This window comes from Mus pahari, chromosome 17 (genome assembly GCF_900095145.1).
Source record: "Mus pahari chromosome 17, PAHARI_EIJ_v1.1, whole genome shotgun sequence".
NCBI lineage: Eukaryota > Metazoa > Chordata > Mammalia > Rodentia > Muridae > Mus > Mus pahari.
This window is the reverse complement of record NC_034606.1, coordinates 29,592,635-29,605,316: the sequence shown is the minus strand read 5'-3', so window position 1 is coordinate 29,605,316 and position 12,682 is coordinate 29,592,635. Positions and strand designations below refer to the sequence as shown.

General features: G+C 35.5%; 1 protein-coding gene across 5 annotated transcripts in view; it reads left to right on the top strand.

Moving 5' to 3' along the window:
- Positions 1-12,682, top strand: part of Fam49b (family with sequence similarity 49 member B) — a 132,634-nt gene that overhangs the window by 97,152 nt on the left and 22,800 nt on the right. For 2 of the 5 annotated variants that reach the window (XM_029531121.1, XM_021216917.2), the window contains exons 3-4: positions 1,674-1,756; positions 9,520-9,641. In XM_029531121.1, coding sequence (XP_029386981.1) covers positions 1,684-1,756; positions 9,520-9,641 — 195 coding nt within the window. In that variant the 5' untranslated portion in view covers positions 1,674-1,683. Of the gene's footprint in view, positions 1-1,671; positions 1,757-2,648; positions 2,732-9,519; positions 9,642-12,682 lie in introns of those variants that run through there. The other 3 variants (XM_021216915.2, XM_021216916.2, XM_029531120.1) reach the window with 2 other exon arrangements.

Here is a 12,682-nt window from a genome sequence, read left to right as displayed (position 1 = left end):
TTCTCTCTCTCTCTCTCTCTCTCTCTCTCTCTCTCTCTCTCTCTCTGAAAAAGAGCTTGGTATTAAACTTTTTACAATGTATAAGATAATTACAGTGATAACTATTAGATGTTTTCTTCTAACTTACTGAATCCACTTTCATGAAACATTGTACAAAGCAGGATGTTGAACATTCTATTGAACATATACAGTGTAATAAAAATAGTGTAGATTAAAAAGTAGAGCTGGGGATGTGGTTCACTTGGTAAAATGCTTGCGTGAATTTGACTCCCTAATGATCACTTAAAAGCTGGTTGTAAAGTATGCACCTGTTATTTGTGCACTGAGGAAGAATAGATAGAGCGGTTCAGTGGCCAGCCAGCCTTGCTGAATCATAAGCTCTGGGTTCAGTGGGTTCCCCGTCTCAAACAAACAACAACAAAAACCAGAGTGGAAAGCTGTTGGAGAAAACGTTTGTCACCAACCTTTGGCCTCCACATATACATTTGTACACAGACATGTACAAGTATACTACTAAAGAAGAGGAGGGGATGATTTGGAAGAAATATTATCTGAAAGAAGTAGAACCAATTTAGCATTTTATACAAGATATTTTTGCCTTACTGACTTTGGCCTCCAATAAGAAACTGTTAACTCCTGTATACTTGTATCCTCACTGGGAAGCTGACAGGGACACAAACCAGTGTTGAGAATAGGTAGGAATCAGGACAGGCACTAAAGTTCTAGTTCTGTTAGGGTTTTGAATGGGAGTGAGCAATAAGGTATCTTCTTTTCCTTGGTGGAAATATCATTACTTTTAAATATTTGTATCATGTAAATATTGTCTATGCAGTATAGCAGAGGAAAAGGAATATTGTAGTTGGAGGGGAAGAGGGTTCTGAGCAGTCCTGACAGTATTCTTCCTTTGAGGTTGCTGTTGGGCTCTAGCTTCTAGGTTTGAGCCTGGTTTCCTGACACCACCTTTCACTTTCACAGAGCCAAGGCAAATCCTTGGGCAAGATTTATGCCAGTGTTTTTCTCATTGCATTTTGTCTGCAAACTTACTAAGTTGTAGCAGTAGCTTGTTCTGTAGGTGATGTTTACAGGGTTAACTCTTCAGTCCCAGGTCATGCATACAGCCGAACACTCAGTTAACAGTTGATAATAAAGTTTTGGTGAATCTTAGAGGAGAAAAAAGTATTGTGATTTGTATAGTAATTTTCTTAAGCGGTTAATTAATTGATAACCTTCAGTCTAACGGTTAATATTAGTTTAAATACTATCTTCTTTATATTTCTAATAGGATTTGATTCAGCTTGAAGGACAAAACCATTTAAAAATAATGGTCTGGATGTTTACATATTTGAAAAACACTGCTATTAATTTTAGAATATGTACCTAAAAAGTCTTTAAAAAGAACATTAGCTTAGCTTTTAACCAAGTGTAACTATTGGAACTTATATGTAAAAATATCTTTTCCCCATCTTGCTTATATAACTTTTTTACTGTGTGAAACCAGAGGGACAGGAGCTATACACTCAGCTGAGTGAACCTTTGTTGTTCCAAGTTACCAATGTGAGAACCATGTGAACCTGCACCTGTTGGCATCTATGAGCAAGCCAGCCTTGCTGAGCCCCAGGCCTCTACTTCAGCCTTTTACTGGAACTAAATGATGTTGCCATTTTTATTTTTAGGTTTGCTGGCATGGGTAATCTCATTAAGGTGCTAACCAGGGACATAGACCACAATGCAGCACATTTTTTCTTGGACTTTGAAAGTAAGTCTCCTTAGCCCTTCACAGCTGGTGCATAATGGTAAAGGTGGAAGATTAATTATACTCACACCACAGTGAAGGCCAGCCAGAATATTTGTTAATTAAACATGGGGAATCAAACAAAGTTTGCATGATTTTTTTTCCCTTAATTGTAGGCAAACATCACCATCATATGTATAATTCTTTAGTTTCTCATTTGCTAAAATCATGTTGAGTCTGTAGCCAGTGGTGTCCTTTCATTAGTCCATGAAGCAAGTAGCCTTATGATGAATATTCTAATAGTATGCTTTAGTGACTATGCCAAAGGCTGTGCACTTATCATCCTGTAATAATCTGCTCTAAGAAATATAATCTGTGCTGCATATCTAAACTGAATAGCTTCCACAAATTTTCAAATCAGATTTGGTGAGAAATACCTGCTTTATTCATTGGCATAAAGGAAGTAATTTTTACATTTTAAAATAAGATGTGAAGGTGAGCTTTGGCCAAACCTTAATATTTGGCCCTTAAATTACTGTTTCATTGCTATGCTTGGAAAGTTTCATGTGAATAATTCTTGATTGGAATTTTTTTTCAGAATATTAGCACTATTGGAATACTTAAAGAATTTTTCATTATAAGGCCATTAATGAAACTTGTCTTGGGAGAATTTTGAGAAGAATTAGAGCAACAGTTGTACCATTATGTACAGGAAAAACCATATTTCACCTCTAGGTCCTACACATCAACACCTTGAGAACCCGGTTTGCTGTCTGCCAGAGCACAGTCTGGGTAACCTGAAGGATGAATTCATGGCCTAATGAACATTTTCCCTGTTACTATTTTTTCTTTAAGTCAATTTCAGATGTTCTTTTTATAAAGGGATATTTTCTCTTTCTCATTCTTGTCTTGACAGGTACCTTAACATGGGGAATCTTCTTAAAGTTTTGACATGCACAGACCTTGAGCAGGGGCCAAATTTTTTCCTTGATTTTGAAAGTGAGAAGATGATTTTATATCTATTTCTCTTTGCCTGCAGTAGACTGCGTTTGTCTTGCACTAATGAATGTTTCCACTTTGCCATCTTTTTAACTGCTTTGCATGACTGAGCTATGAATTGTTTGATTAAAACTTTTGGTGCCTTCTAGAACTGAATCATTTTATAAAGTAAATTATAGTAGTAAAGTGTTTCTTTGAATTTCCAAGAGATTGTGTCCCTTAATTGGAAATTATTTTATTATTTAGCCCTAAAATAATGAAAACACACAAAAAAAAAATTAAGGAAAAAACCACTACCTCCATATCTGCTAATAAAAGCAGTATTTGAGGGAACATTGTATTAAAATTTTTGAGAAAAAAATGGAGTAGATTTTGTTTATTCCTTCTGCGTATATAAAGTATTTTAAGCTTGGATCAGTTCATGATGGCTATTCAGAGCTCAGTCATTTGGGCATACTATTCAAAGGTAAGTGTGAACCTAAATTGTATAATTCTTATAGATAATTTAAGAAGTTAAAATGATTTTGTGCATTTCAGGAGTTCATTTTATTCTGACTCTGAGTAAAAAGAAAAATAACAGGTTCACAGACCTTTAAGTAATTTGCCTTGTATCTATCTGTTCTGTGTTGCATGACTTGTTGTATTGTGGTCTAAGAGTGACAGGTAAGTGCCACTGAGCTCTGCATGCTCTGCTTTGGCTTTTGGCTGTCAATATTGCTTCAGCTTGTCTGATTGTTAAATTGAGAAAAATGATTTTAAATTGATGTTATAGTGTGAATGTTGCTGTTTTAACAGATAATTAGAAAATTGTTAGGAAAGGGTGAAGAGATATTTATAAATCACGTGTTTTGTTATATTTGAACAGATTTTTAAGTACTTTAATTTTAGACTTTTTGATTTTGAAAAGCAAATAACTTGAAAAGAGAGTCATTTGTTTTTCACCTTCAACTTAGTTTTTATATAGTTCATTCTATTTTATGGCCGTTTCCACAATTTGTCCTTTAAGCCAGGGTAACGATTGATACTTACATACATACATACATACATACATACATACATACATACATACTTTCATTTCGTAGAATAGTACAAAAATGTGTTACAGTCTGGGTGCTGTATGTAGGATAATAAAGGAGGAAGGCCAAAATCAAGACCATTAAAATTGTTGAGATTTTAGGAAAAGTGCCCCAGATGAACATTAGTTTTCTTGACCCTTCTCAACAATTGGACAGTGCTGTTCTAAGTGCATGTTCAGCATGGATTTTAATCAGCTTGAGGATGTTGAGCAGACTGCTGACTTAAAGAATGTTCTTCCAGATGAGGCAACTTACATTAAAGCTGTATTAGTTTATTTGCTCTGTTTGAAACTTGGTCCTCTATATTTTTCCGCTCTTCTGTCTTCTTTTTCCTTTGTCCCAAACGTCTTACATTTGCAGAATCTTGGCTTTGATATAGTCAAGATCTTGTTCAAGACTTGGCACTTGATCTTTTTATAAAGCTAATAACATTCTGTGTTGTTAAAGTATGAACCATAATTTAAATGTAGAAATTGAAAAGATTACTAGATCCTGGCTTTCAGGGCTCGGATAGGGGCATTTGCATCATTATCTTCACATTTTAAATACCTAATATAGTGGTAGGGAAAGGTTCAAGTCACATTAACAAAAATAGTCAATAGTGTAAACCTATGTGTGAACCTTTGAATGTAAACTTTTAAGAAAAGCTAATATTAACAAAAATAGTTGTGTAAAACTATGTGAACCTTTAAAAGCAAACTTTTAAGAAGTGCTAATATTAAAAAGTGAGTTGTTCCTTCATCATATTTGTGCACACATGTGTATGGTGCTGGTATATACTAGAGGAGGGTGTCAGCTCCCCCTGGAACTGGAGTTTGCTGATAGCACTGAGCTGCCATGTGGATACTAGGAATTGAACCTGGGTCCTCTGGAAGAGCAGTAAGTGCTCTTAACCACTGAGTCAAATCTCCGGCTTAAAACATTTGTTGCTTTTATCATCTAATATAGAACTTTTGCTTTGCTACTTGCTAGTATACCGTAAAAGAGGCCTCAGTGAAGACACACTGTAGCAGGCTAGAATTTGCTCCTAACTTAGAATTCAGATGCTGAGGTACGTTTTCTTGTGGGATCTTAATTTTATCTTATACTTTTTTTGTTTTTGTTTGTTTTTTTATTTTGTTTTTTGTTTTTACATATTTTTCCTCTTTTTAAAGAAATACTCAGTTTTGAATTTGGGAACTTTATCATTAAGCTTCCATAAAGATCATTAGATAACTCCTCTTTAACTGGTAACTATTATGTACCAGATCTGCCAATTCTTTTTTGCTGTTTTAATACAGCCACATTATTTGATTAAAGTAGTTAGAGCTATATTTTTCTAGATGTGGAATAATATTCAGGCCACCAAAGTAATTTAGATCTATTATTCTAGTCATCCTTATTGGTTGGACCCAGCTTCACATACCCTCAGAGTTGAGCTATATAAACATAATTTTGTATATAATCTCCGAGGACACTGGAAAGAAGCAGCCACCTGCACAGTGGTGTTAAGACAGATGACATTCTATGTTTAGCCTTTGGGCATCAGAATGTATCAAATTATATAATCTCATGCATTTTAAACATAATTTGTGGTACTTACTAATTTATTATATAAATGAAAACTGTTGAAGTCATTATTCCTTTTACAGGTTTACACTTTAGTCCATGTACACTTAGAGCTAGCTTCTTGCATACCAGCCAGTAAGCTAGATAGGCAAAGGCAATTGTTTCACTGCTGCTGTGGGGACCTTAGCAGTAGTGAATAGAATAGAGAGAAGTGAGGAATCACAATCTCATTTACATACTTACATTTAGGGTGTAGATCAGAAGGTAAGAGTTGCTAGAATTGGGTGTTGGGAGGTGAATTGTAATAACTACTGCTTAGTTAGGAAGGTTACTGTGGAAAGAAGCAACAACATGCACAGTAGATTTAAGACGGATACCATTCTGTGCTCAGCAAAACATATTCTTTAAATACAGGAATTTCTCTTAAGTTCTATTAAGATAGTAAGTTCAGAATTGTTTCATGATATTTCGCAGCAGATACACTAATGACAGCATACTTTAAAATAGCATACTAAAATGGCAGCATTGTATAGCTTCTTCTAAGTCTTAAGAGTTACCTGCTGTCAAGGTTGTTAATAGCTCATTCTAGTAAGTCTTTAGCAACTGTTGTGCCAGTGGTTCACACAATTCTGGTTCGTAGAACAGAAGAGGAACTTGGCTTTATGCCACTTCTTAGCCTAGATGCTTAGTATTTGTTAAACTTGATTTATGTATATTATATCAAAGCAAGTTGAAATAGAGTTTTTATAATAATGGTTATAAGTGAGAAATAGAATCTTCTTTTTCTACTTGCCTAGAGTGCCTTCCCATTAAGTCATACATTTTTTCTTCCCAAATCTTTTGTGTTGCCTGTCTTCCCTCTTTAAAAATTAGTACTTACTTTTAAGGCTAACTTTATTTTTTTCAGTTAATCTCTTGCATATTTTCAATACCTTTTGCCTTATTCTAGGAAAAGTCTGCAAGGTGCTGAGCTTATGTACTGTAACAGTGGGGTACAGTATGCATTTTGTTTCCTGACTTGATGGAACTTAGGTAGATAGATTTTAAGTATTTACTGAGTAAATGATCATAAGGTTGGAGCAGAAAGCTCATATATCACAATTGTAATTTTTATGTTGATCCCTTCTATTTCTCCTTTGATATTTAAAAAAAAAAACCCACTGTCTCCTATTTTAGTGATTATTTTCAGTGATTCTTTGCTAGTGTTTTTTAGGAAATTCTTCTACCTGGTAGGAAATTGGTATGATATGACTGATATATTTATTTTTGCCTTCAAACATTAAGAGCAATTGGAATATATCTTAGGTTCCTTTTAATAGAATATACATTTAAGTCTGCTAAGCAGTGAATATGTCTTCCCTCAGTAGATACATTGTTTATATTCAAATGAGTATCATTTTATCAGGCTATGTGGTGTATTTTCCTTGGAAAAATAAAGCTATGAAAAATCAAAGTGACAAGTCTTGGTTGCATTATATAGAAAATGCCTTTTTTTTTTCAGCAATGCTTTATTTTAGTCTTTTTCTTCCTCCCTAGTCTTCCAACCTTTGCATGATTTGCTTTCAGTAAAGCAGTGCTTTCTTGTCTGCTCTGTCTGTCTGTCTTCATTTCTACAGCAGTCTTCAGCAGCTTTCAAAATTATAAATGTGACTTTCCTGTGACAGTCTAAAAGATGTTTGATCAGTGTGGTGCTGGGTGTTTTTCCCTCTTAGGGAAACTCAAATCTTCTCCTTTATTTTAAATTTCTTGGTACTCATTAAACCTTTATTAGTTATTAACTACTTACAAGGTCTCTTTAAATTTCCTGGATAATGTTTCCTTTATGTAAACTCAGTGTCACATTTTTATGTTACTAGCCTAGTGACCACACCCAAAATACATATTTTAGTCTTCAAATGATACAAATGCCTTCTATATATACTGGATAAAATACTGTCCTTTGTCATGAAATCCCACCTCATAACTTCAAACTATTTGTCTATTAATGTTGTGTCTGTAGTTCCACAATCCATATGAGAAAGAACTGAACTTTCATTTTTGCATGTACAAAGTATTTCTCTATGCTGCATCTGGTGTAAGTATAAAAGTGATGGGTGTGCTTTTTATTTTTTATTTTTTATTTTTTTAAGTGATGTGCCTAATCATTGCTTTGAAAATATGGTCTGGCTATATATGGAAACAGTACTGCTTTAAAATGACAACCTGATATTTATAAATCTAGACATTTATCCACAATTCAGTATTTGCTCTTAGTAGAACGTTTGTGACTTTGAACACCATCTTTTAATATTTCTAATGGCTACTCTTAATTATTATATTTATTTTTAAAGAGTAATTAAGGGAACAAATATCTAATCACAGTTTTAAAGTTGGCTTTCCACACTAATGTTTTCATACTGTTTCTGTAGTGCTGTCTTATGTATATTAAATTTAAACTTGGGTACTGTAATTATTCATTTTAAATACGTTGTGTATTATTGACTAGTTGGCAGATAATAGGGGAAACTGAATCATTACTTACACCAAACATAAAATACAGAATTTAAGATGTTTTTACATTTAGTCTCATGTGTGAAATAAAATTTTCTTTTTTAATTTTCAAAGTAAAGGGACAAATAGGCATAAAGCCTAGCAAGCAAGATAAACAGTGAGTCTGGCCAGAAATAACTCTGAATTCATCTTTTAAATTTGGACTAGCTCTCTCTCCCCTAAAAGTAACATGTTAGCATGGAAGAATCATGCCAGCATAGTTCTTCCTTAAGGCATTATTTTACATACTTTATACCTTACTTGTAGTATTGAGTGTACTCTAGTTGGAAAGACTTATGAAAAACTCTTTGCTTGAACAGTCCACTTTTTTTTGTCTCAAAGTAGAAAAGGAGTATATTTTAAAAAATTTACCCTTAGAGGAAACAAATGACCATGCTATTAAAAATGAGATTTCTATTACCTTTTGTCTAGCAGAAAGAAACCCAAATTTTGTCACCTTTCAACATATGTTTTCTAGTTAGCAACACTGGTGCACTCATGTTTTTACCCCAGAATTTATAACTGTAATTACTACATCGTTTTCTTCCTCCTCGATCCTCGATATGTAAAAAGTCATTTTTTGCTTTGTCATTTCAGAATTCCAGCAGTGATCATGCAACTTAAAGTATCCCTCCTCAGCTGCTCAGGAGTTTTCTAGTGGTTTTGTAGGTTGAACTCCTGCATAGGATCTTTGGCCCTCATAACCACCAAGAGAGAAGTTCAATGATAGTGCCATAGGCTTTGTCTTAAGCATTTTATCCTCTTTCATAACCTCATATGATCCCAGTTGTTAAGACATTTTTAAAATGTACCCTAGCAACCTCAGTTGTTTAAGCTAAAATGAATTGCATAGGAAAATAAAGGAAAATGAAATAAGTAGCTTTAAACTGTAGATGAGCAAGGTGCTTTAATAGAAACTTCATTTCTATTGCATTAAAATAAAATAGTGATGCTTCAATTGTTTCGTTAGTGACAGTGAGGCATGCAGTACAAAACTGTAATTATGCTGGCGTGGTGGCACACACCTTTAATCCCAGCACTCGGGAGGTAGAGGCAGGCGGATTTCTGAGTTTGAGGCCAGCCTGGTCTACAGAGTGAGTTCTAGGACAGCCAGGGCTACACAGAGAAACCCTGTCTCGAAAAACAAACAAAACAAAAAAACAAACAAACAAAAAAAACAAAAAAACCTGTAATTATTAAGCATATCAGACACTGATAACGCTTTTTTGTGATCCCAGCATTCAGACTGAGGCAGAAGATTTACAAGTTTAAGGGCAGCCTGGGAAATATAATATGTTAAAAGCCAGTGTGTACTATGTAGTGAGACGATCTTTAAAAAACCAAAACTTTTAGTACCAGTTTAAATTTTAATTAGAATTCTCAGATTGGTTCAATATACCACAATAATTTGTAAATTAAATTAAGCATTATATAATAGCATTTACTTTCCTCTTGCTTCTTTATAGTTTGTGCAAATTTGAAATTTAGTTTAAATGTGTCTTCTAAAAGTATAAAACTTATATTGAATAAAACCTACCTCTTCTTTGGAAATTGAGTTGTTAATTGTTTTTGGTTAATACATGTATTAAAATATTCATGCCACTGTAAATTTTCTTGTGCTTTCATGCTGTTTAGATGCCCAGCCTACAGAGTCTGAGAAGGAAATATATAATCAGGTGAATGTAGTGCTAAAAGATGCAGAAGGCATCTTGGAGGACTTGCAGTCATACAGAGGAGCTGGCCACGAAATACGAGAGGTAAAGTTTATAATTTTTATAGGCATTTATCAGTAAAGGCCAATTGGCTATTTGTCACCTTGGTTTTCTAATGTTTTCTGGACTTGTTCTGGAAAGTGTTATATTTGAAAGACTACTTGGCATTATTTCAGAAGTAGTTACAGTACTACGTGGACAGAGAGGTATTACAAAGGGGCAGTGCTACCTACTCGTATGTGATTTAATACGAGTTAGAGTCACACATGAAAATTAAGTTTTCCTTTGGGAACTATTTAGTTATGCTTTCCTCTTGTGGAGAAAGAATATTACTTTCTGGCTCCCCTCCCCAGTACCCTCCCACCTCCTCTGTTTTTCAATTCCTAAGCTTCCTAGGAGAATGTGAAACCATCCAAGATAGTTCTTCTGCCTCTAATCCCTCCCCACTTGCCTCTTCTCTGATAGTCTTATGCTACAAGGAAAGTGTAAAGTGAGGTGTCTCTCTACCTCTGTTCTAGGCTCTGAATTAACCTCCCTTTTGTATTTCCATCTTTCAGAAACTGAAACTTCCCTGCTTCTTTCTACTTTTATTCTCAAGTTCCAGTCTAGAACTTTACTCTTTCACTATGTTTTCTCTTAGTTACACCTTTATCTGCTTTTCTTTCCTCTGAATGTACTCTGATACAGTGCTCAAACTCTCTTGCCTTTAGACCTGGATTTCTCATCACATTTCTTGAAGGCAATGTTTATGTATGTTTTGTTCCTGTCTTCCTTGTTTCTGTTACTCTTAAGTAGCAAGTAGTTCAGAGGTCATCAAAGACCACTCTTTTGGGCTCCTAGTCTAGGGTCTGGAGTAGTAGCACCTCAGAGTAAAGTGGAGGAAGAAGAGGATGCTGTGGTTACTTGCTAGCTCTTTAGTGTAAGGGAGGAGGGACACTGAAATGACTTGCAGACTTTTCCTGTTTGTGACCAAGCTGTCTTGTAGAGCAATCTCACCTTTGCTTTAGTGTGGAATGCTCTTCCTTTCTTCCCTTCACATGTCAGTAACCTACTTCCCCTTACTGTGTTCCTAGTACTTTACACGTGTGTCTTATGGTACTCATGAACCTCAAAAAAATGATGACTTGGGGGCCAGTGAGATGGCTCAGTGGGTAAGAGCACCCTACTGCTCTTCCAAAGGTCCGGAGTTCAAATCCCAGCAACCACATGGTGGCTCATAACCTTCCGTAACAAGATCTGATGCCCTCTTCTGGAGTGTCTGAAGACAGCTACAGTGTACTTACATATAATAAATTAAAAGATGACTTGGTGTTTATATCTGTACCACTCACTCACCAAGCTCCAGTGTTAAACCACCCTGGGTTCTTGCTGAGCAAGGTGTAAACCCTTGAGGAATAAATACTGAAGGTGTGGTCTAAACTTCCTGCTATCATTCTAAATCTGAACATTTTTCTAAGTGAATTGACTTTTACTATGAAGTCAGATACTGACAACATTTAAATATAATTTGAAAACTCAGACATGGAAGCAAAACAAAATAGCTTCACTAACTACTCAGTATATCTTTCCTTATAAGTCACAAGATTTCACAGATTATTTTAAAATGAGTTTGATGTTATCTTCATGTTGATTAAATATAGATGAAATCTTACCACTTAATGTACTCACTAGTAAGTGGATATTAGCCCAAAAAAAAAAAAAAAAAAAAGTACAGACTACCCAAGATACAGTCCACAGAACAAGTTGAAGTGCCCAAGTGAGGTCTCTTCAGTCCCACTTGGGAGAGAGAGGAAAGCAGTCACAAGTGGGGAGGGAGGGACCTGGGAGGGAAAGTGGATGGGGGGGTGGGGGGAGGAGAACCTGATTTGATATTGGGTGAGGGAAAAGGACTGAAGCCCTGAGGACCAGCAGAAAGAATGGAAACAGGCAACCTTGGGAAATAGGTTTGGGGACCCCCCCCCATCCCCAGAATGCACCAGAGACCTGGTAGGTGAGAGACTCTCATGACTCAAAGGGAGATGAAATGCCCAACAGTAAGGAGAGGGAACTTAAAGAGCCCATCTTTTTTTCAATTACTTATAGTAAATGAAGAAAAAAAATCTCATTCACTAAAAAGATACCTGTTGTGTATTTTTCTCCCTCTAGGTAGAACTCTTAGGATTGAAAAAAGTTTTGTAATTTTCCATCAGAAGGTTTGCTCTATGTTTGTGTGGGAAAGACTTGGTCCCTATTCTCATGTACAGTTCATTGACTTCTTGCTTAGATTGAGTTTATTTCTGGAAGAGAGTACAATGGTAGGAAAGTTTCTGTAGGTCATTTCAGAAAGGCCGCGTGGGGCTGTGATGCCAGAAACTCTGAATACCATGGCCAAAGATTGGAGCTCTCCACATGTCCTAGGTGTGCAACAGAGCTGATTTCCCAGGGCTATAGCTATATATAACTCACATTATTTCACAATTTTTAATATGGACAAGTAAACAAGTGCTTTAAAGTGTGTGTGTGTGTGTGTGTGTGTGTATATATATATATATATATATATATATATATATATATATATATTATAAAGGCTGTGTAGGGAAGCAAAAATATAACCATATAACACTAGAAAATATAGAAGGGGGAAACTAAAGCAGGGTAAGAGGCTGACCTTACCGGGTTTTGAGACTTATTGTGACTATTGTGCCATCACTAACTATTTGGTAAAGGACGTAAGGACAAAGAAGCTATCTGTGATGGTTCATACCTATAATCTGAGCGTTTGTGAGGCTAAGACAGGAGCATGCCCTGAGTTTTGAGGCTATTGAGTAAGACCCTATCTTCAACTAGAACAAATTAACACAACAAAACAACTAACAAAAGGAGATTAAAGACGGAAGTATGTAAGTAGAATAGTAATAAAATATGTGAACTGGAAAACTAGGAGTACATATCTGTGGGATGGACAGGTACAGACAGTGTTAAGGCAGTTGAAGCTTTAAGAAGTGTATGGATGCCGGGCATGGTGGCGCATGCCTTTAATCCCAGCACTTGGGAGGCAGAGGCAGGTGGATTTCTGAGTTCGAGGCCAGCCTGGTCTACAGAGTGAG